General features: G+C 38.6%; 1 protein-coding gene across 3 annotated transcripts in view; it reads right to left on the minus strand.

The window, feature by feature from the left end:
• mgll (monoglyceride lipase) overlaps positions 1 to 17,389 on the minus strand; it is a 34,085-nt gene that overhangs the window by 10,949 nt on the left and 5,747 nt on the right. For all 3 annotated transcript variants that reach the window (XM_015032398.1, XM_015032396.1, XM_015032397.1), the window contains 2 exons: positions 9,738 to 9,844; positions 5,521 to 5,657 (listed from right to left, as the gene is read on the minus strand). In XM_015032398.1, coding sequence (XP_014887884.1) covers positions 5,521 to 5,657; positions 9,738 to 9,844 — 244 coding nt within the window. The remainder of the gene's footprint in view (positions 1 to 5,520; positions 5,658 to 9,737; positions 9,845 to 17,389) is intronic.

The following is a 17,389-nucleotide window of genomic DNA, read 5'->3' on the forward strand; positions in this document are numbered from 1 at the left end:
ACAGAAGGGTTCAGTGAATGCGCATATGAAACTGGTGGGTTCGGTACCTTAAAAAAGGTTAAGAACCACTGCTCTAAATAGAGCAAGTAAATTGCTAATAGCTGAACAAGCTACATTTAGAAATGTACTCCTATTATCATTTTTAAAAGTTTAATAACTATTGGAAACAGACAGAAGGTGGCCTGCACAGGTTCATTAAACCTTTAGTAAAAAAGGCAAAAACCTATGAAACTGGAGAAAAGTTTTAACTAAAAATGTGCAAGGTTAAGCTTAGATATCAGAAACAGGAGAACATTTTCAAAAATTATTTTCTCTAGTGTTGCCTTGCACCAATGGGTTCATAGGTTATAATCTTGGCCTGAGGTCTTTCTGTGCAGTGCTAAAACGCGTGGGTTGTTTCCGCATGACTGCTGACCGGTCCAGCATCATGCCCAACGACTGCTGGACACAGTTCAAGACTTCAAGGTTGAGCAGGGTTAGAAGAGGGATGGATGCAAAAATGAAAAAGTATTAAAAATGCTACAATTATGACATTACAATAAGAGAAATGCATATGCCACCAAAAGGACACATGTTTTTTAAGTTGAGGAAACAGAAAATAAAATGCTGAGAAACACATCAGGACATCATGTAAGAACAAGCAAGAGAGGAAATGTACAAGACAATAAAGAAATAATATGCTGATACCCGGGATGCCAGGAAAGACTGTTGTAAAAAGAGGAGTCTTCTTTGCCACTCTTACCTAATTTTCTATTGTAGTTTTTCCCCTTTAAATAGTAGATTTTTTTTTTATGTATAATAGTAATAAAAAATAAGCCGTAATAACAATCCCAGTAACCACGTTGGCAAGACGCTGAATGTGAGATACATACAGAGGAAAAAGATGAACAAATAGACACTAAACAGTGATAAGCCATTACATAAATAGTTGGCACCTGGAAAGTTAGACATTTGGGGCAATTGTCAGAAATTTGACTGGAGAGGGGGAAAAAAAACAAAAAAAAAAACTTTAGCTGGAGGGAGAAGAAGAAGCTTGGGCTGTAGAAACATGCTGGAGCGATCCTATGAGCTCATACAAAACAGCTGAAATTCCTTAGTGCCAGCTCAAATGGGGGACATTCAGAGAGTTCACAGTGCTGAAGCTGAGGCTTAGGATATATATTTGAAATCTAGAGCTCTCCAGAGATTGATCACATAACAGACTAGAAATGTATGGTTTTAAACTAAGCTACAAAGTAAAACTCTAAACTACCGTTCCTCCAGTAAAGGACCACATATTTCTACCCATGCAGCTGAACTGAGTAAATATAAAGCAGTGAGAAACCTGTCTGGATTCACACCCCATCAATTACTTTTGTCCAGGACCAAATCTCTGAAAAAAACAAAAAAAACAATCCTAATGGAATCCCTTATTGCGTTTTCGCTCAATCTGAACAAAAAGGGAAAGTGCTTCTGCAGTTGTTGGTTCTGGATCCTGCAATCTCCATCACAATGTCAGCAGCACACATACAGGAGTCTACAGATGGCTCATTGTCTTGTAGTTTTTACGTCATTCAAGGCCTTTTTAAAACAGATTCGTGTACACACAGAGGAGCAAAGGAACAGGCTAATGGAAACAGGATGCATCGCTACAACACTGGGAAGCCGGAGAGTGAGGCCTGTGAAAACACGCCGACACAACACTGAGCATGGGCTTGGTTTCCGTAGCACCCAGTCTGGGATTTTGTTGCTTTTAAGGAAAACATAAAGAAGGACTGGAATGAAAACATAGCGAGGTGATAGGAGGGTGAGGAATAATAAAAGAAGAAACTGATGGATACAAGTTGGTGGATTAACAGTACAGACTGATGTGGCGAATATCTGCATAGAACTACAAAAAAATCCCCAAACCATCAGATGAAAAAGCAAGACAATGAGCAAACACATCAGAGAAGAAGAAATGTAAAGATAAACAATAACCATGGGAGGATACGGTCCTAAATTTAGTTCTGATTTTTAGACACTCTACTACCTTTGTCCGTGACCACACAGCAAGAGTATACATTTACAGCCCAGGCTTTATAGTACAAAAGAAAAAGCTTCCCTAGATGCTCCTTTAAACAATGAGCTATGTAAGCCAAACCAATTCACATTAATCAAGTGATACTAAAAGCTTCCGAAGCTCAACTTACTGCAATAAACAAGTATTCATTTACAAGGAGATAGAAGAAGAGGCCTAAGTGAAGGACAATTTGATTTTCAAACGCAGTAATTATAAGTAGCAGGAAAAAAAAAATCACATTTATTAAAAATGTTCTGCAGTTTCAGTCAGACTTGAAGGCAGTGCAGCGTTACGTACATAGAACCAGTCCGTTCATCCATCCCTGGTGTTGGCTTTCTGGTTTTAGCCCCTTATCAAGTCCAGAGGAGCCCAAAGCACTTTATGCACACACTCACACACATGCTGATGGTGGCAAGCTACTGGACAGTAGCCACAGCTGCCCTGGGGCAGTCTGACAGAAGCAAGGCTGCAATGCAGCAGCGCCACCGGGCCCTCTGATCCCCACTAGCAGGCAAGATGGGTGAAGTGTTTTGCCCAAGGACACATCGGCAATCGATCCGATTTTCCATCTGATCAAATGTCAAAACAGATCCAGAAACCTTACAGAAGAGCTCCTTTCAGCCTCTTCTATCCAGGATCTTATTCTTTTAGTCATGATCCATATCTCAAGATCTTGGGTGCAGCATGGTAAGTAGATCAACCGGTAAATCAAGACCGTTGCTTTATGACTCAGATCGTTCTACGTCATGACAGACCAAAATAAGAACGCCATAAAGGATTCACTATTTAGCATATCTGTCTCTGTATCGTACCATCACTCATCAACAAGACGACAAGATACCTGAACTTCTCTCCTCTCCCCAGTTCGAGGCAGAGACTGACCCACGCCCTGGAGAGAAGAGTTTGCTTTGTTTATCCCGTGAACAACCATGGTTCTCAGATTTTCTTAAAATGTATCTTTATGGGTTAAAATTATACAAGGGCCAATGCAGAATTTATCTGCAACAGTCAATTGTTTTGAGACACAATATTGAACAAACTTATACCCAAGAGACCTGATTATCTGGGCAACTTTGTTTGCAATAAAAATGCTTCAAATAGGGATTGTTTGTTATGATACCTCTTTGACTGCTATTTAATTCATAATAATTGAGCTTCCAAACAGAAATCTAGAAAAGGGATGTTACAAGATTCATTAAGACAGAGATCTCCTTTCAGATACCCTTAGAAACTATGAAAAAGGTCAAGAAAAACAAAAGCGCTGATGCAAATAACCAAGCCAGTCTTGAAGTTAAGCTCTCAAAGTCCTAAATACCTTGTGGACTTGGAGGAGTTTGTTCCTGAAAGCGGATAACCTTTTCTTTAAAATGTAATCTTATGTTTAATTCTTCAAACAACTTGGTTCTAATTTCTCTGTAAAGCTCATTAAATCTACAATAAAATCTTTCTTCGCGTTGAGTTTGACTTATAAATGCTGATGTACAACTAAGGCAAAGCTCCTTACTGAAGGAGGACAGTTATTGAGTGAATTAGCGGTTCTTCTTTTTGCGCTCTGATTTATGCGGTCATGAGCTGTCGCGTTTCTGACTTGTGCGAGCCTTTGTACTTTATTACCCTATCAATCCCCTAACCCTAAAAAAAATTATATAAAGCATGACACTATCTCAAACACTCATAAAGCACAAGTACAGACTGTGAGTAGCTTGTTAATCCAACAGAGATGAGTTCAATGAGATCCAGCTTGACTCAGCCCACTAACACCGACAGTAAACATCCATTATGTAACTCATCTCTAATGTTTTTGTTCTGTTTGTTTGTGCTCAGAGTTAGTGGGTCACGGAGCACAACAATGAGAGGCTGTGCTGTTTTGGTGCGGCTCTGTGAAACGCTCTGAACCAATCACTTGAAAATAATTCAGCAGCTGCCCTTCAGACTTTTTCTATCACAGATTTATTTAATTGCCCTGTTCCATCAGTCACAAAACTCCACTAAAATCTTTTAACTCTGTTCTGAAATTTATACCCATTTATATTCCGTACACAATTAAACTTACAACCCTTACAGTAAAAAAAAAGTGATCAGCTGAAAACATTTTGACTCGTTTTCAAGCTTGAGCTACTGTTAGCTTAAGGTTAGGCTAACGATTAGCTAACGCTCCAAAAAATTGGATTTTGTTTATAGATTATACCAGAACTGTTCACAGCCGTCTACATGGGGATAACCACAGTGGATTCTGAACTCAGGATTGCTCACCGAGCTCTAATATTCCCAGTCTTGTTGTTTTTGCGACTGGGAACAAGTGACTTCTTTTTCCATTGCAGAAGGCACAGACTCTGGCATCACCAGCTCTATCTGGACCAGATGAACAGCTTTTGTCATAAGTTTATTTTACTGTATTTGTAGAAGTTTAGTGTTGCAGAAAGAGATCATACTAACACATAAAAAACAGTTTATTTTTATGTACATATATGCAGTGTAACAAATGATCGTACTTTCTGACATTACTTCTAAATCTAAACTTGGTATTAGATTGTTTTGGGACATAATTATTCATCAAAAATCAGGTTTTAAAAGCAGTTTCATGCTCGTATGCAAGAACAGTAAGATTGGAAGACAGGCCTGGGAGAGAAACTGATGCTAACAAAGACAATAAAATTACTTAAAAAGCTATCTATGCTCCAATGCAAATTAATGGAGTGACAGTTTGATGGAGTTATTGCTCTGCTGCCATTTAGTGCTACATTGAACAGTCTTGAGCAGAAAGTAACTCCAGTAACAACAATAAACCATTTCTAACTCAACACAGACGATACTAATAGGTAACTGTAGGTAATGGTGAACTACAACAGGCATCGGGAGGGTCGGTAAAATGACACTGTACTGGATTTGAGAACAGTTTATCTTCTCTGTCCACGAGCAAAACCACGCTGACATTTGGCATGTAGGGGTTGTTTTTTTTTTGGTACTCTGAAGCAGCTGCAGCTGTGTGGAATATGTGTCACTGTGTGAAAAGTAAAGTGCAGAAAAAGATAAAGCTAATAAACCTTCCCTGAGCTGCTGGCATCTGCCCTTCACACATCAATCGTGGCGCTCCAATCCAGCCAAAAACAAATAAAACGGGAGCTTAAAGAAAGAATTAGCACAGGCATGCTCTTCTTTGTTGGTTTTGTGGTTCTGGCAGGATGTTGGAACGTATATGAAACTAGCTCAGCTCTGTTTACGGTTAAACCATATCTTCGATTTCAGAGAATTATAACGGCACGTGCTTTGGCTTCACAGCAAGACTAAATTATAAAGATCTTACTTTAATCTCCAAGAAACTATTCAGTTCACGCCACACCAGATGGTTTTCAAATCTAAAACATTCAAAAAGACCCGAAAAGAGAAACTAATAATTCAAAAAGCAAACATAGAAGTAGCATCCGCAATCAACGGGAAATCACTGAAAGAACTGAAACGGGTGTTGGGAAGCGTCCTACCATGGAGTGGCCCACAATAAAGACAGGAAGATTCGGGCGGTGGGACTTCATGAGGTCAATGTGCTGCAGGGAATCCCTGATGTAAATCTGAAAGTCCCTGATGTTCATCCTCTCTCCTTCACTCTGACCATGGCCAACTGCAAGACGAGACAGTGACAGATTAGTCAATATGCATGGACCTTTTATTTAAAGACCTTTTATGCAAAAACATCAAGGCTTTGGTGGATATTTAACAAATAGCTTTGCTCTAAGAGTTTAATTGGCTTTTTAGGAACTCTCTCTCTCTGTTCCAGTGTAATCCTTCTGCTTTGTTTTAGACAACAAAGGACTGAAATGGTGGATTGTTAAAAGGACATAAAGAATGAATGAAAAAACATCGAGGGGAAGCCAAACTGATGAGAATGAGGGAAATTGTGGCTAAGATGATGAGGTCATTAGAAGAGATGGGACAGGCTAAATAGCCAAATAAGGCAAAACGAGCTGGGAAAGAGAATAAAGTCTGATTGAAATAGGAAACTGCCCTGGAGGAGAATCGGATGAGAAAGGGATGCAAAGTGGGTGAACAAAAAAGAAATGAAGAAATCAAACCAGGCATAAAAAGAAACATTAACTTAAATTTACATTTTGTTAGCAGAGTACAGTGAGATGATTTGTGTGGAAAGATGCAAAGAGAAATCAACTGGTGACTGCAATCTGACAATTTTCAGCTGACCATCAGATCGGTAACTTAAAAAACGAAAACAAATCTTTTGAACACACATTGCTACTAAGTTCGACTGCGTAATGATGAAATAAACTTTTTCAGCTTAGTGGGGGAAGAAAACTCAAGCTATTTTCAGAAACAAGGAGATGTTTAATTTAAGGTTGGAGGAGCACCAGAGATGTAAGAAGGTTTAAAGGGAAACTGCATTTTCTATGACATGTTGTCTGAGGTTCATTAAGGCTGCAATAGGACTTCAGCAGTTAAAAAAAAAGAGCTGAGTGCAGCAAAATATGTTTTTTGCCCCTTTGGGTTTTCCTGGAGGATTTTGGATTTAAAAACATTAGCTGCCTTTTGGAAATCTTAGACCCTAAATAAAGATCTATATATTTTAGGAAAACACATGCAGTCTTATGTTGCAGTGCTGCCCATAATACTGTCAAAAAAGAGCCTAAAGAGTTTATTTTGTCTGTGAAATGAAAAAAACAGCAAATCCTTTTTTCTGGAGAAGGTTCTGTCACACACACCATGTAACTTGGCTTGTGTTCCTAATATCAAGGCTGGAAAAAAAAAGAATGCTGTTATGTCTGCTGCATATATAGGTCTTAAAGAAAAATCATCAGATCAAACATCTACAAAAGTCAGAGACCGGAAATTGGCATTAAAATCCTTATCTGTGTCTAAATCTAAGCAAGATGATGCTGAAACAATGTTGACTGCTAACAGATGGAAAATTTATAAGACAGGAGAAACAATTAATCTCTGCAGGCTGTGAATGAAAAAGACCTAACAGTTCTTTATATAGACAGAAAAACCCATGAGAGAGCGTGGAAAAGAAACGAACTCAATTGATGAACTCAGTTGGGAACTCCCTAAGGCGATGTGTGTTCCTGTGCATCTGTGTTTGCAGATGAAGCAAAGTCTACAGGGGCTCGCTCCAGTTCAGTATTTTTCATTTAACAATGTCATACTTCAAAAAGTGTCACTGTGCATATATGTTCAGAGTAATTCACCTTCTTTTATCGTGTTTGCCAGTGTTTCATTACTTAAGCACCTCTTTCTCTGCCTTTTTTACTTTAAGAGAGTGAGAGTTACCGTAAGGTAATGATGCACTTTACTGACATTGCACAACAGAGATTTAATTGAATTTAATTTCCTCCTGATTTTGAAAGCAGTGTTTTTGTTCAGAAGAACAATTTTAACGTAATACATAAAAACCTAATACAAATTGCAGAACAGAAAAGCTGCATAACCTGTAGCTGTTGGGACGATCTGAGTTACAACCCACAGCACTGGTGCAGGGCACCGTTGGGACCTAGCATCCAGCACAACAGCTGGTTACTATGGATACTGAATGCAAGCTGGTGGACAGATGTTGGTGTACAAGGAGTTACAATGATTACTTCCAGTCCTTCTTTCAGGAGGGGATGTTGCTCCCCTCCTGAAAACTGTTTGACCTCCTGACATCTAAAGAGAGATAACACTTCATCCATATCCATACAATGAAAACACTGTTTCAAAGAAGTACTTTTTTTTACTCAATACTTTGAGAACATCTTAGAGAGACGTTAATACTGACCTTTGGCTACGCCTGTACTGTCAGATTAGTTGTAATGAACCCAGTCCAGATATGACATTTTCACTAGTTCCACATCCAATTTATAATATGTCAGAGATTTTGAAAGTGTTTTTATGTAAAAACTAATTTGGCTCAGGTGAAGTATGTGACTGAGCATTATGATTTCTGCCTTCCCTGTCGTTCCCATAAATAAAACATCTAACTACATTCACATTTAAACCACTTGAAGACTGTTCTGCTCCAACTAGAAAAAAAAAAACAATTTTATTTATTGAAGCTAACAATAAAACAGTAGAGATGCATGCTTCTATCCCCATCTCCCCACCCAAAGATGGGAACTGCAAGTTGTTTGAACAAAAGACTCATGGCCACAATGTGGTAACTGTGGCTTTAAATAACCTGAGAAGTTGCCATAGTTGTGCTTTTCGTCAAAGCTTTCAGAGGATGTGAGATTGGTCACTAACAGACTGTGTGAAATGTTCAACATTCACTCACAGGCCACTTCATTAGGTGAACCCGCTCAGGTGTTTGTTAACTAAAATAGTGAATCAGCCAATCACACGGCAGCAACGTAATCCACTTAGGCATTGAGATGTGATGAAGGTGACCTCATAAAGTTCAAACCAAGCATGAGAATGGATCAGAAACTGGACTGTGAATGTGGCATGGCTGTCAACACTGGGCAGGTCTGGGTATTTCAGAAGCTGTTGATTTACTGGGAATCTTACGATCCATCATCTCTTGGATTTACAAACGATCCAAAAAGGAGAAAATATCCAATGAGTAGCAGATCTGCGCAGGAGAATGGATGACAGAAACCAACTAAACAGTAACTCAAATCACTAAAAACGCAGTATGTCAAACCTTGAGGCAGATGGGCTACAGCAGCAGAAGACCACACAGGGTGCCACTCTTGTCAGCTAAAACGTGTAACTATAGTTACAATTCATACAGGCTCACCAAAATTGGAAGACAACAGATGGGCAAAATTTCGCCTTGTCCAATGAATTTCTATTTCAGCTGCAACATTCAGATGGCAGGGTGAGAAATTAGTGTAAACAACGTGAAGGCATGAATCCATCCTGCCTTGTTACCAGTTATTAATGCAGGTGGGGGATGGTGTAGGGTTTTAGCACACTATCTGAAAACTCCTGTTGGTCATGTCCATCCCTTTATGACCACAGATGTGGTAGATTTGCATTCTAGATGTTCAGATGACTATTCTGATGTAACTGTGTGATGTTGTCATGCTGGACCACAATTTCTGAATAATCTTTCAGCCTTCAAGAGGAATCTGTGACCAAAAAATTACAACATTTCAGAGAGGCCCCACCCTCTGACAGCAAAGTGTGCCTGATAAAGTGCCTGGTGAATGAATGTATATCCAACCCTCGATGTAAAGCGCCGTTTTAAGAAAACAAAGGATTAACCCAGCCTTTCTCAATTCCTGTCTTCAGGGACTGCTGACCCTGCATATTTTAGATGTGTCTCTGTTCCAAAACACCTGACTCAAATTATTGCATGACCTCCTCTTCATGCCACAGCAAGTCATTCAAGTATGTGGCAGAAGGGAAACACTTAAAACATGCAGGGCAGTGGTTCCTTGAGGAGCGGTATTGAGAAACACTGGATTAACCGAAGGTCCAGAGAATAACAGGTCTGTGTCTTGTGGTGAACCAGTTCTTCATGCTCTGACTGGTAGGGCTGGAGAGTGTTTTGAAAACTTGTGTACAGCAACATGTTTCAGGAAGAAAAACAACTTCCACTGAAAGCTGCAGAGCAAAATCATTTTCTCAAACAGGATTAGTTGGCTCCAACACGAATAATCTGTGTCAGCCAGAGCTGTATGCGACTACTGATAAACATGAGGGACACAGTGAGCGTGGGTGTAAATGTATGCATGGGCTTACAGTCCTGTGATGTGCGTTTGTCACTCACCGTGGTCATGAGCAAACACCAGCAGGGACCGTTCTTTCAGTCTCTGTGCAATTTCTTCATATGGCCCACTGTGTTCTCCAGCTCCATGAGCAATAAACACCAGAGCCCTGAGAGGAGATGAGAGGGAAAATGTTGATTTTTTTATTTAATTTTTTCTAGAACGGATCTGCGTGTGACTTCTTTTGCCCCCTTCCTATTTCTTGCGTGCGGGGATAAACTGAAGTTTATATTCTGCATGGGAGTGGCATCCTTCCTCGATTTACTGATAATCAGGCTCTACAATGCAACAGTTTACGACTGGAAATAACCTCAGAATCTCCCCCTGACAGGCGCCGTGGATGAGCGGCGGATGAGCCGCGGAGGACCGAAACGGACTTGCAGGATGATGGAAGAAAATCATGAGCAACAGCAGAAAAAGACAAGCTGAGAACGAAGCAGACTGTGTGTTCAGAGATAACAGCCATCATCCATCTGTCAGTCTGCCTGCCTCTACACACCCCTGCCTGCCTGACTCAAAACACACATATGAGATGCCACCAAAACATGGCATTGCGCATGAATTTAGAGAGAGCAGAAACTGTATATTCTTGCAGCTCTTTCAAGACCGAAACACGAGAACACAAGCTAAAAATGCAGATTTCAGCAATGCCCTGTTTAGTGAAGCAGTTGAAAAAGACTGTTTTTGTTTGCAGTGACGTTAACAACACTGTAAAGTGCGGTACAAAAGTATTCATACTCCCTTTATACTGATCGCATTTCATCAGCAAGATTTACTGGATTATGAGTCAATAGACAACACAAAGTACTGAAATAACACAGTTTGTCTTAATTTTACAAAGAGCAGCCAATTTTTTTTTCTTGTGAAAAAAGAACATGTACATAAAATACGGAATTACACAAATACAAACCCAATTAATTACAAGTTTTCTATAAGACTTAGGTCTGGACTTTAACTGTGCCACTCCAGAACATCTACCCCATTGAATTCAAACCATTTCTGTGCAGCTATGGCTAAATGCTTCGACTTTTTCATTGTGATCTCATCAGACCAATTAACTTTCTTCCACTTGACCATAGAGTCTCCCATCTCTAGTTTCATCCTCAATCTGAGTTGTCTTCAGCAGTGATTTTCTCATTGCCACTTTCCCATAAAGCTTTGAATGGTGAAGAACCTGGACAACAATAGTTGTCTGTAGAGTTTCTCGATTTCATCTGCCTGATGCAGGCAGATTTACATATGTGGCATATTCCTTCCATTTTTTCATGAAGGAATGTTTTTCTATCCATTCCCTGACAGATACTTTTCAATAACTTTTTCTCTAATTTACTTCAAGTGTTATTTTGTCTTTACGCTGCAAAGGTATCCAGGAATCCCGATTAACCAGTGAGACGGGTTTCTTTATATTTCAATCACTTGAGACACAGTCACAGCACTCAGCTGATGTCCATTTCACTCACTGTGAGACTGCTAGCACCAATTAACTGGACATGTTTCATTAGGCCAGTCACTTTAAAGGTGGTGAATAATGATGCAACCACCTATTTTACTCTACGTATTTTTATTTAAGTGTCATTAGTTTGTAGAACCCCGTTGTCACTTAAACATTAAAGGACTTTTTCATAAAAATGCCATATTTTTAAATGAAGATTATTTTTGCAAAATCAATAAGAAAGGTAAGACATCCAAGGAGATGAACTATTTTGTACATATCTGTAGAAAGACAACCTGTTCTGATTGGCTGCAGACTGACAGGCATGATATGTTATCAGTGACGTTAGCTCACATTCCTCCTGCAGTCATCTCTTCATCTTCAACACCGCATTCAATTTAGGAAAAGTTCTCAGTTTGCATCATACCTGAAGAACTGTTTTTAAAGACTAAAACATTTTTTTTTTTATCAATGGTTATCCAGGCTTTCTAAAGGTATTTTTCTCCTAAACTACAGTTTTTAACCTGTCTCATGTGAACGCATAACAGATAACATGGCAGTAAATTCAGGGGTTTTGAAACACCGCCCTGCAAATGGGGAATATGCTGGGCCCTAACAAGCCCCATAGAATGGGGCTTGTTAGGGCGACACTTGATTTTATCAAATGTTTTGCGTCTTCTATCACTGCATACTAAGCAGGGGAAGCTGAGCGTTCCTTCTCTCAGAAGCATCAGTGGTGCTGAGAAGCCTGCAAGAGCTTCACTAATCAGCAGCAGACAATTAACCCAAATGCATTCAGCGACAGAGGAAGGAGGGGACAAAGTGAAACGAGGCAGGAGGAAAATGAGCGAAAGTGTTACGGACGGGGTGGTGAGGAGGAGTGGAACAGTGGTGACTGTTCATCAGGGGTTCGGTGTCACTCACAGCTCTTCCTCTCCTTTTTTTTAGGCATCCATTGCTTGGGGCTAAGACTTCCTCTGCACTTGTAACGAGTGAACTTGAGTGTGAATCAGTGTCTTTGTGCGACCATAATGTTCTGCAACACACAACCAGAGGAGCTGCGGTATATTAGCGGGGATAATTTGGCTTTGCTGTCAAGGCAACTGTAGTGAGCAGCATGCTGCAGACTCCATTTGTAATTTCTTTTCAAGATTTTCTCCATCCATAATTTCACCAAAAGGGTTTTTGATGCTATGGATGAGCTCACATTTTTATTCTGTCCTGTAACAAAACGTATGAAAACAATGAAATAAATCGTGTTTTCAGTTTAAACGCTCTGAATAGTCGCATACTGGTTTTGTTCGGTAACAAACTGCAGACAGCTAGGTGACGTGATAGACTATATATATATATAGTTTGCAGTTGATGGATTTAGGGGCAGTTACATTTTCACATTGCTTTTTCCAGTTGCAAATGAAATCACCAGTTGGAAACAGTTTTTTTATCAGGTTGGACTTTTACTCAAGTTGTTTTTGTCTGATATTAAAATCTGTTTGATGAACTAGAAAAGGAGCATGTGACAAAAACATGAAACGGAAGAAATCTGGTGAAAACACTTCTTGACAGCACAATGACGTTATCATCAATTCAAATGAGCTCTACGCTTCATCTAAAGTGCACCATGTTTGCCCAAGGTTTGCATCATCACCTCCATAATTAATTTGTCCTGATTACGTAAAGCTGGAAAACTTTCAGATTTTCCTCCTTCTTTCAAGGGATTCTCGCTTTTCATTGCCTCTGCTATCATGGGAACTGGAGATCTACTTCTCTCTCACACGGCTCACTACTTCTCTCTCCGCTGTGGCTTAGAACAAGTCCCATTAAACCACCCAGAGAGTGAGAGACAGGTTGTGGCTCCCACTGCTTTAACACGGGGCTAGTCCAAACAGCCACAGGGTCTAAACAAAGCCACCGGCCTAATCCACCTTATGTATAGCCTGCAGGGTGCAGCGAGGTTATAAGCTTTATAAAGCTCTCAATGGTCCTCAAATTCTCCACCTTCACTGGTGAACATTACTTGGAACAGGAACTTACCAGATTTTCAAACACCAGTCTGTACTACTTTTCTGCTGTCATGTTTTCACATTGCTGCTAGTAACAAGATTTAACATGCTTAAAATGACTCATCTTCATTAAGAACATTTAATTATTATAATTTTTAATATTCATGAGTGTGAATTTAGAGATAGTGATCTATGGCTTTCTATTTTTCAGGGATTTAATTATGACTTGATGCTGAGCCGACCTTCCAAAATGGGTAAGATCAGAGGTAAAGCACATGTATGTTCACTTCTGTAAACCCAGGAAATGGCTACAAGAAAATGACTCCCCCAAACTTCCTGGCTAAATGTAAACAGAAGGTCATAAATTCTTAAAGCAGAATTTAAGTTGCCTATTCGCAGACGTTTCTATGGAACGCAAAATCGACTGTGGAAAATCTGCCTGTTTTCTGATTCTTTTTTCATGAAGCAAGTCTAAAAAATTAAACAGAAAATGCAACTCAGGAAACTGAAGTGCCGAGGTGCAATGCTAGTTGACACACTATTGGCTGGGGCTTGCAAAGCAGCCAATCCAGGAGGACCATCGATTTTTCTTGGTCCTGATTGGCTGTAAAGAGAAGATCAGAAAATCTGCAGCTATTTAACTCTCCAGTCATGCAAAGATGGTTTCCACTGTGTCCATTTGTTGTTTGAATTATTATAATAGTGTTATAAGTTCTTTCAGATGGAGTGACAAGTTTATGCAGATTTAAGCTATAGTTTAGTCCCTAGCAGGGGACTGAATACTGGAAATCCACTGTTTTGTCCAATCCTACTGTAAGTGCTTATTTATTTACATAAACCCCTAATATAAAATTGTATCTGGATTGTTTGCTAAGTGTAGGAATAAAAAAGCCAATAACAAAACAGAAGGTAAAGAAGAAGTGGACTTCAAGATGTTTTGATATTTTTTTGAAGGTAATGAAACACTAGAAAGAGTTTCCGTCTGTCCATTTTATTTTACTCTTATTACAAGTAAATTTGAATATATTTCCACTATTAATCCTTTTCCCAGTATCCTGAAGTACAGTGCAAAAAGACTCACAAAGACTCAACTGCAACTCAAGTGTCCTTAATTCAATACAACTCAGAACCATTTAAAACACATTCAGGCTGAACTCCCAGGTGGCAGGAAGAGTTGATGCACTTGGAGCAAAAAATAAAATGGATGTGACAGATAAGAACTGCGTGACAGCTGCAAAACGAGGCAGAGTTTGACAAGTAGAAAGTTAATGTGACAGACCAGTACGGAAAAGGATGCTGGATACGAGGAAGTTATTATGTTTGTGTCAAAGTGTGCTGAGCAGAGACGGAACAAAAAGACAAGAAACAGGAAATTGCTGCATGATGGAGAGAGACTGAGGCAGACAAGCTGTGACAGTAGGAAAGCTTAAATCAATGGTGATACTTTAAAATCTTACTTTGCACAGGGAGTTTTTTCCTTTTTTTTAGAAACAATTTATCAAAAAGTCATAAATCAAATGGAACCTAATTGTGCAAAGAGCTGATCTTAAAATGAAAAGCTCAAGAACAACAAATTTGCACATTACATATATAACGATGGCAATTAAAACTACATAGAAAAATTCTATTGCCACATTTAATTCTTCCCACTTGGTCACCTTCCTAAAATAATAGCTCTTTTTTTTTTGGGCAAAAAAATGGCTTATGCCATTAATTTACAAAGGTGACAAAATAATCCTTTAAATGACCTGATTTCGTGAAGTAAGATAGATGCTCAAAAACACAATTTATAGAAATTATTAAATCCCTTAGAAGCATCCCCTGAACCCTATGCTACCACTGAAACCTCCACAAACTGCCCTCCATGAACTCCTTAGCAACTTGGCAAGGGAAAAGTATGGTTTTCTGATCCACTGCCAGGACAAATGCCACACTGCACTTCATGAATGTGAGGTTTGTGAACTAAACATTCCCAAAGACCCTACAGTATCTCAGGACAAATATAGCATTATTGAACATCCTCAAAGACCTCTGGTATGATTTATAACTGGATTACTCATACGTCAGCCAAATTAAAAGACGCTACCTAAAAACTTACATCAGTTCCTGATATTTAAAGTGAGCTGCCACCTGAAGTCAATGTTATAGATTTTCCCTCATTCGTTACAGATCTGCCATAAAGTGTTAAAACAAAGAGAGCCATTGTAATGAAAGTATTGTCCACAGGCACAGGAGGAGAGTTTAAACCGCCTGACATTGCTAAAATGCAAACAGAAAAGAAAACCCTGACCCCATCTGACGTTTCACGGTGAGGGGCTGTAGCTGTCCGCTCTAAACAAAAAGAGTTGTTAAAATACAGGTGCAGGTTTCAGATACAGCTCCAAATCTGTCAGTGTGTTCATGTTTGTTGACGGTTAACCCAAGTCAAACATCTGCTAGGACCCTGTAAATGATTACAGACGTCCCTATGTCTGTCTTGATACCTTTCACCTGTTTCTTGTTAAAATAGGACCATTCAGAAGCCTTTGACCTGATTTTTTTTGTTATGCTCACCTCGTGTGAAAATAAAGTAACATCTTTTACTACTTAGCAAATTTCGGTAGAAATAGATAGTAATGTCCGGAGGATAACCTTGGATGCTGAGTTGATATTTTGTCCCAAACACTTCAGTTGTTGCTGTTTGAGGAAGTAAAACAAGTACTGTTGTACTGGTAATATGTGACATGGTAATATGGTAAACATGTGACATGGTAATTTCTAAAGAATTTTTTTCCCCAGATGGCTTTTAATAAAACAGGGTAGTAAATATAAACAACAAAAATGTCCATTAATATTTAGTTCATCCTTCATAATTATTTCCCTGTAAAATAATAAGCTACCAGAAAGGTAGTTGTTATATATTCATTTTTCCCCAGAATACAGACAGTTCTGGTTCTAAAATGGCAAAAAAAAAAAAAAAAAAAAATATATATATATATATATATATATATATATATATATATATATATATATATATATATATATATATATATTATTCCTATATAAATGTAGCACATTATACATTACACTTTTTGTTTTAAACATTTGTATGCTAATACCTGCTTATCTTTATGTTTGAAGTACATTACCAATCTTTAAATACATTTAAATAAAAATAGTGCTAAGTAATTGGATTTTTCCCTTTGAATTATTTACTTATGATGTGCCTGGTGGGTGCAGGTCTGTATTCTTTTACCGTTACATTTTTTTTAAAAGATATTTATTGTCATGAACTATTCCTGCATTCGGTCATCTAATCCTCTAGTATGTTCAAACAAAGGTCACTATGAACACCCTGCTTGGGCTTCCCCCTTTCAGTCACCATGGGGTTTCATTTTAGCCTGAATGATTCATTTCTGCTTTTTAACACTTCAGTGCATTTACTATTTGGAGTAGCTGCAGAATTATTGCTTTGTATTATACTTTGGTCGTAGTGCAAACGGCATTGTGATACCCTGTAGAAATGGGAATGTAAAACACTGGCTTTAATATATCCCCTGGTGATGGATAATGAACTGCTTATTATGACTGCATTAATCATCTTTGTGGTTTTTGTCTGAGTGCTTTGTTGTTCAAAAACCTAATGACTCTGATTAGCATTTAGATAACTACTAAATTAATGTTAATTATCCCTTTTTTTGTGAAAAACATAAATTGCTACAAGCAATCTCTTTGTATTTATCTCCTTTGGGTCCTGTTTATATCAAGAAAAAATCCTTAATCTTTTTACCTAATGCAAATAAACTTCTACTATATCCAAAAATATATACCTTAAATGTATTTATATTATTGTTTTACAATTTAAAATATGTTTTTTTTGCTGAAACTGAAGTTTTGTCTTCTTCATTTTCTTTGATCTAAATCTGTTTCTCGCTGAGCAAGAAGCAGATTCGAACAGCGATGTAGAAACCTCTACGTCGTTAATATATCACAATTACTGCATCTCATGATAATAATCTGACAGCAGTTGCACATGGTCACTGTAAGCCTGTGGATCTATTACAGGAAACCTTCAGTCTGTGTCTTTTCTTAGTAAAGATAGAAACTGCTTTTATCCAAACCACCTTAGGGTGAACAGATGCCAGTAAGTCTATCAGAGAAAATTGGAAGTTCACACGTTTGCCAACAAGTCTTTAGTTAGTGATTTAACCCTGACTTTCCAGTTAAAGACAATCCCTCC

Source organism: Poecilia latipinna, unplaced genomic scaffold, assembly GCF_001443285.1.
Source record: "Poecilia latipinna isolate Pla-1442-1.1 unplaced genomic scaffold, P_latipinna-1.0 Scaffold239, whole genome shotgun sequence".
Classification (NCBI taxonomy): domain Eukaryota; kingdom Metazoa; phylum Chordata; class Actinopteri; order Cyprinodontiformes; family Poeciliidae; genus Poecilia; species Poecilia latipinna.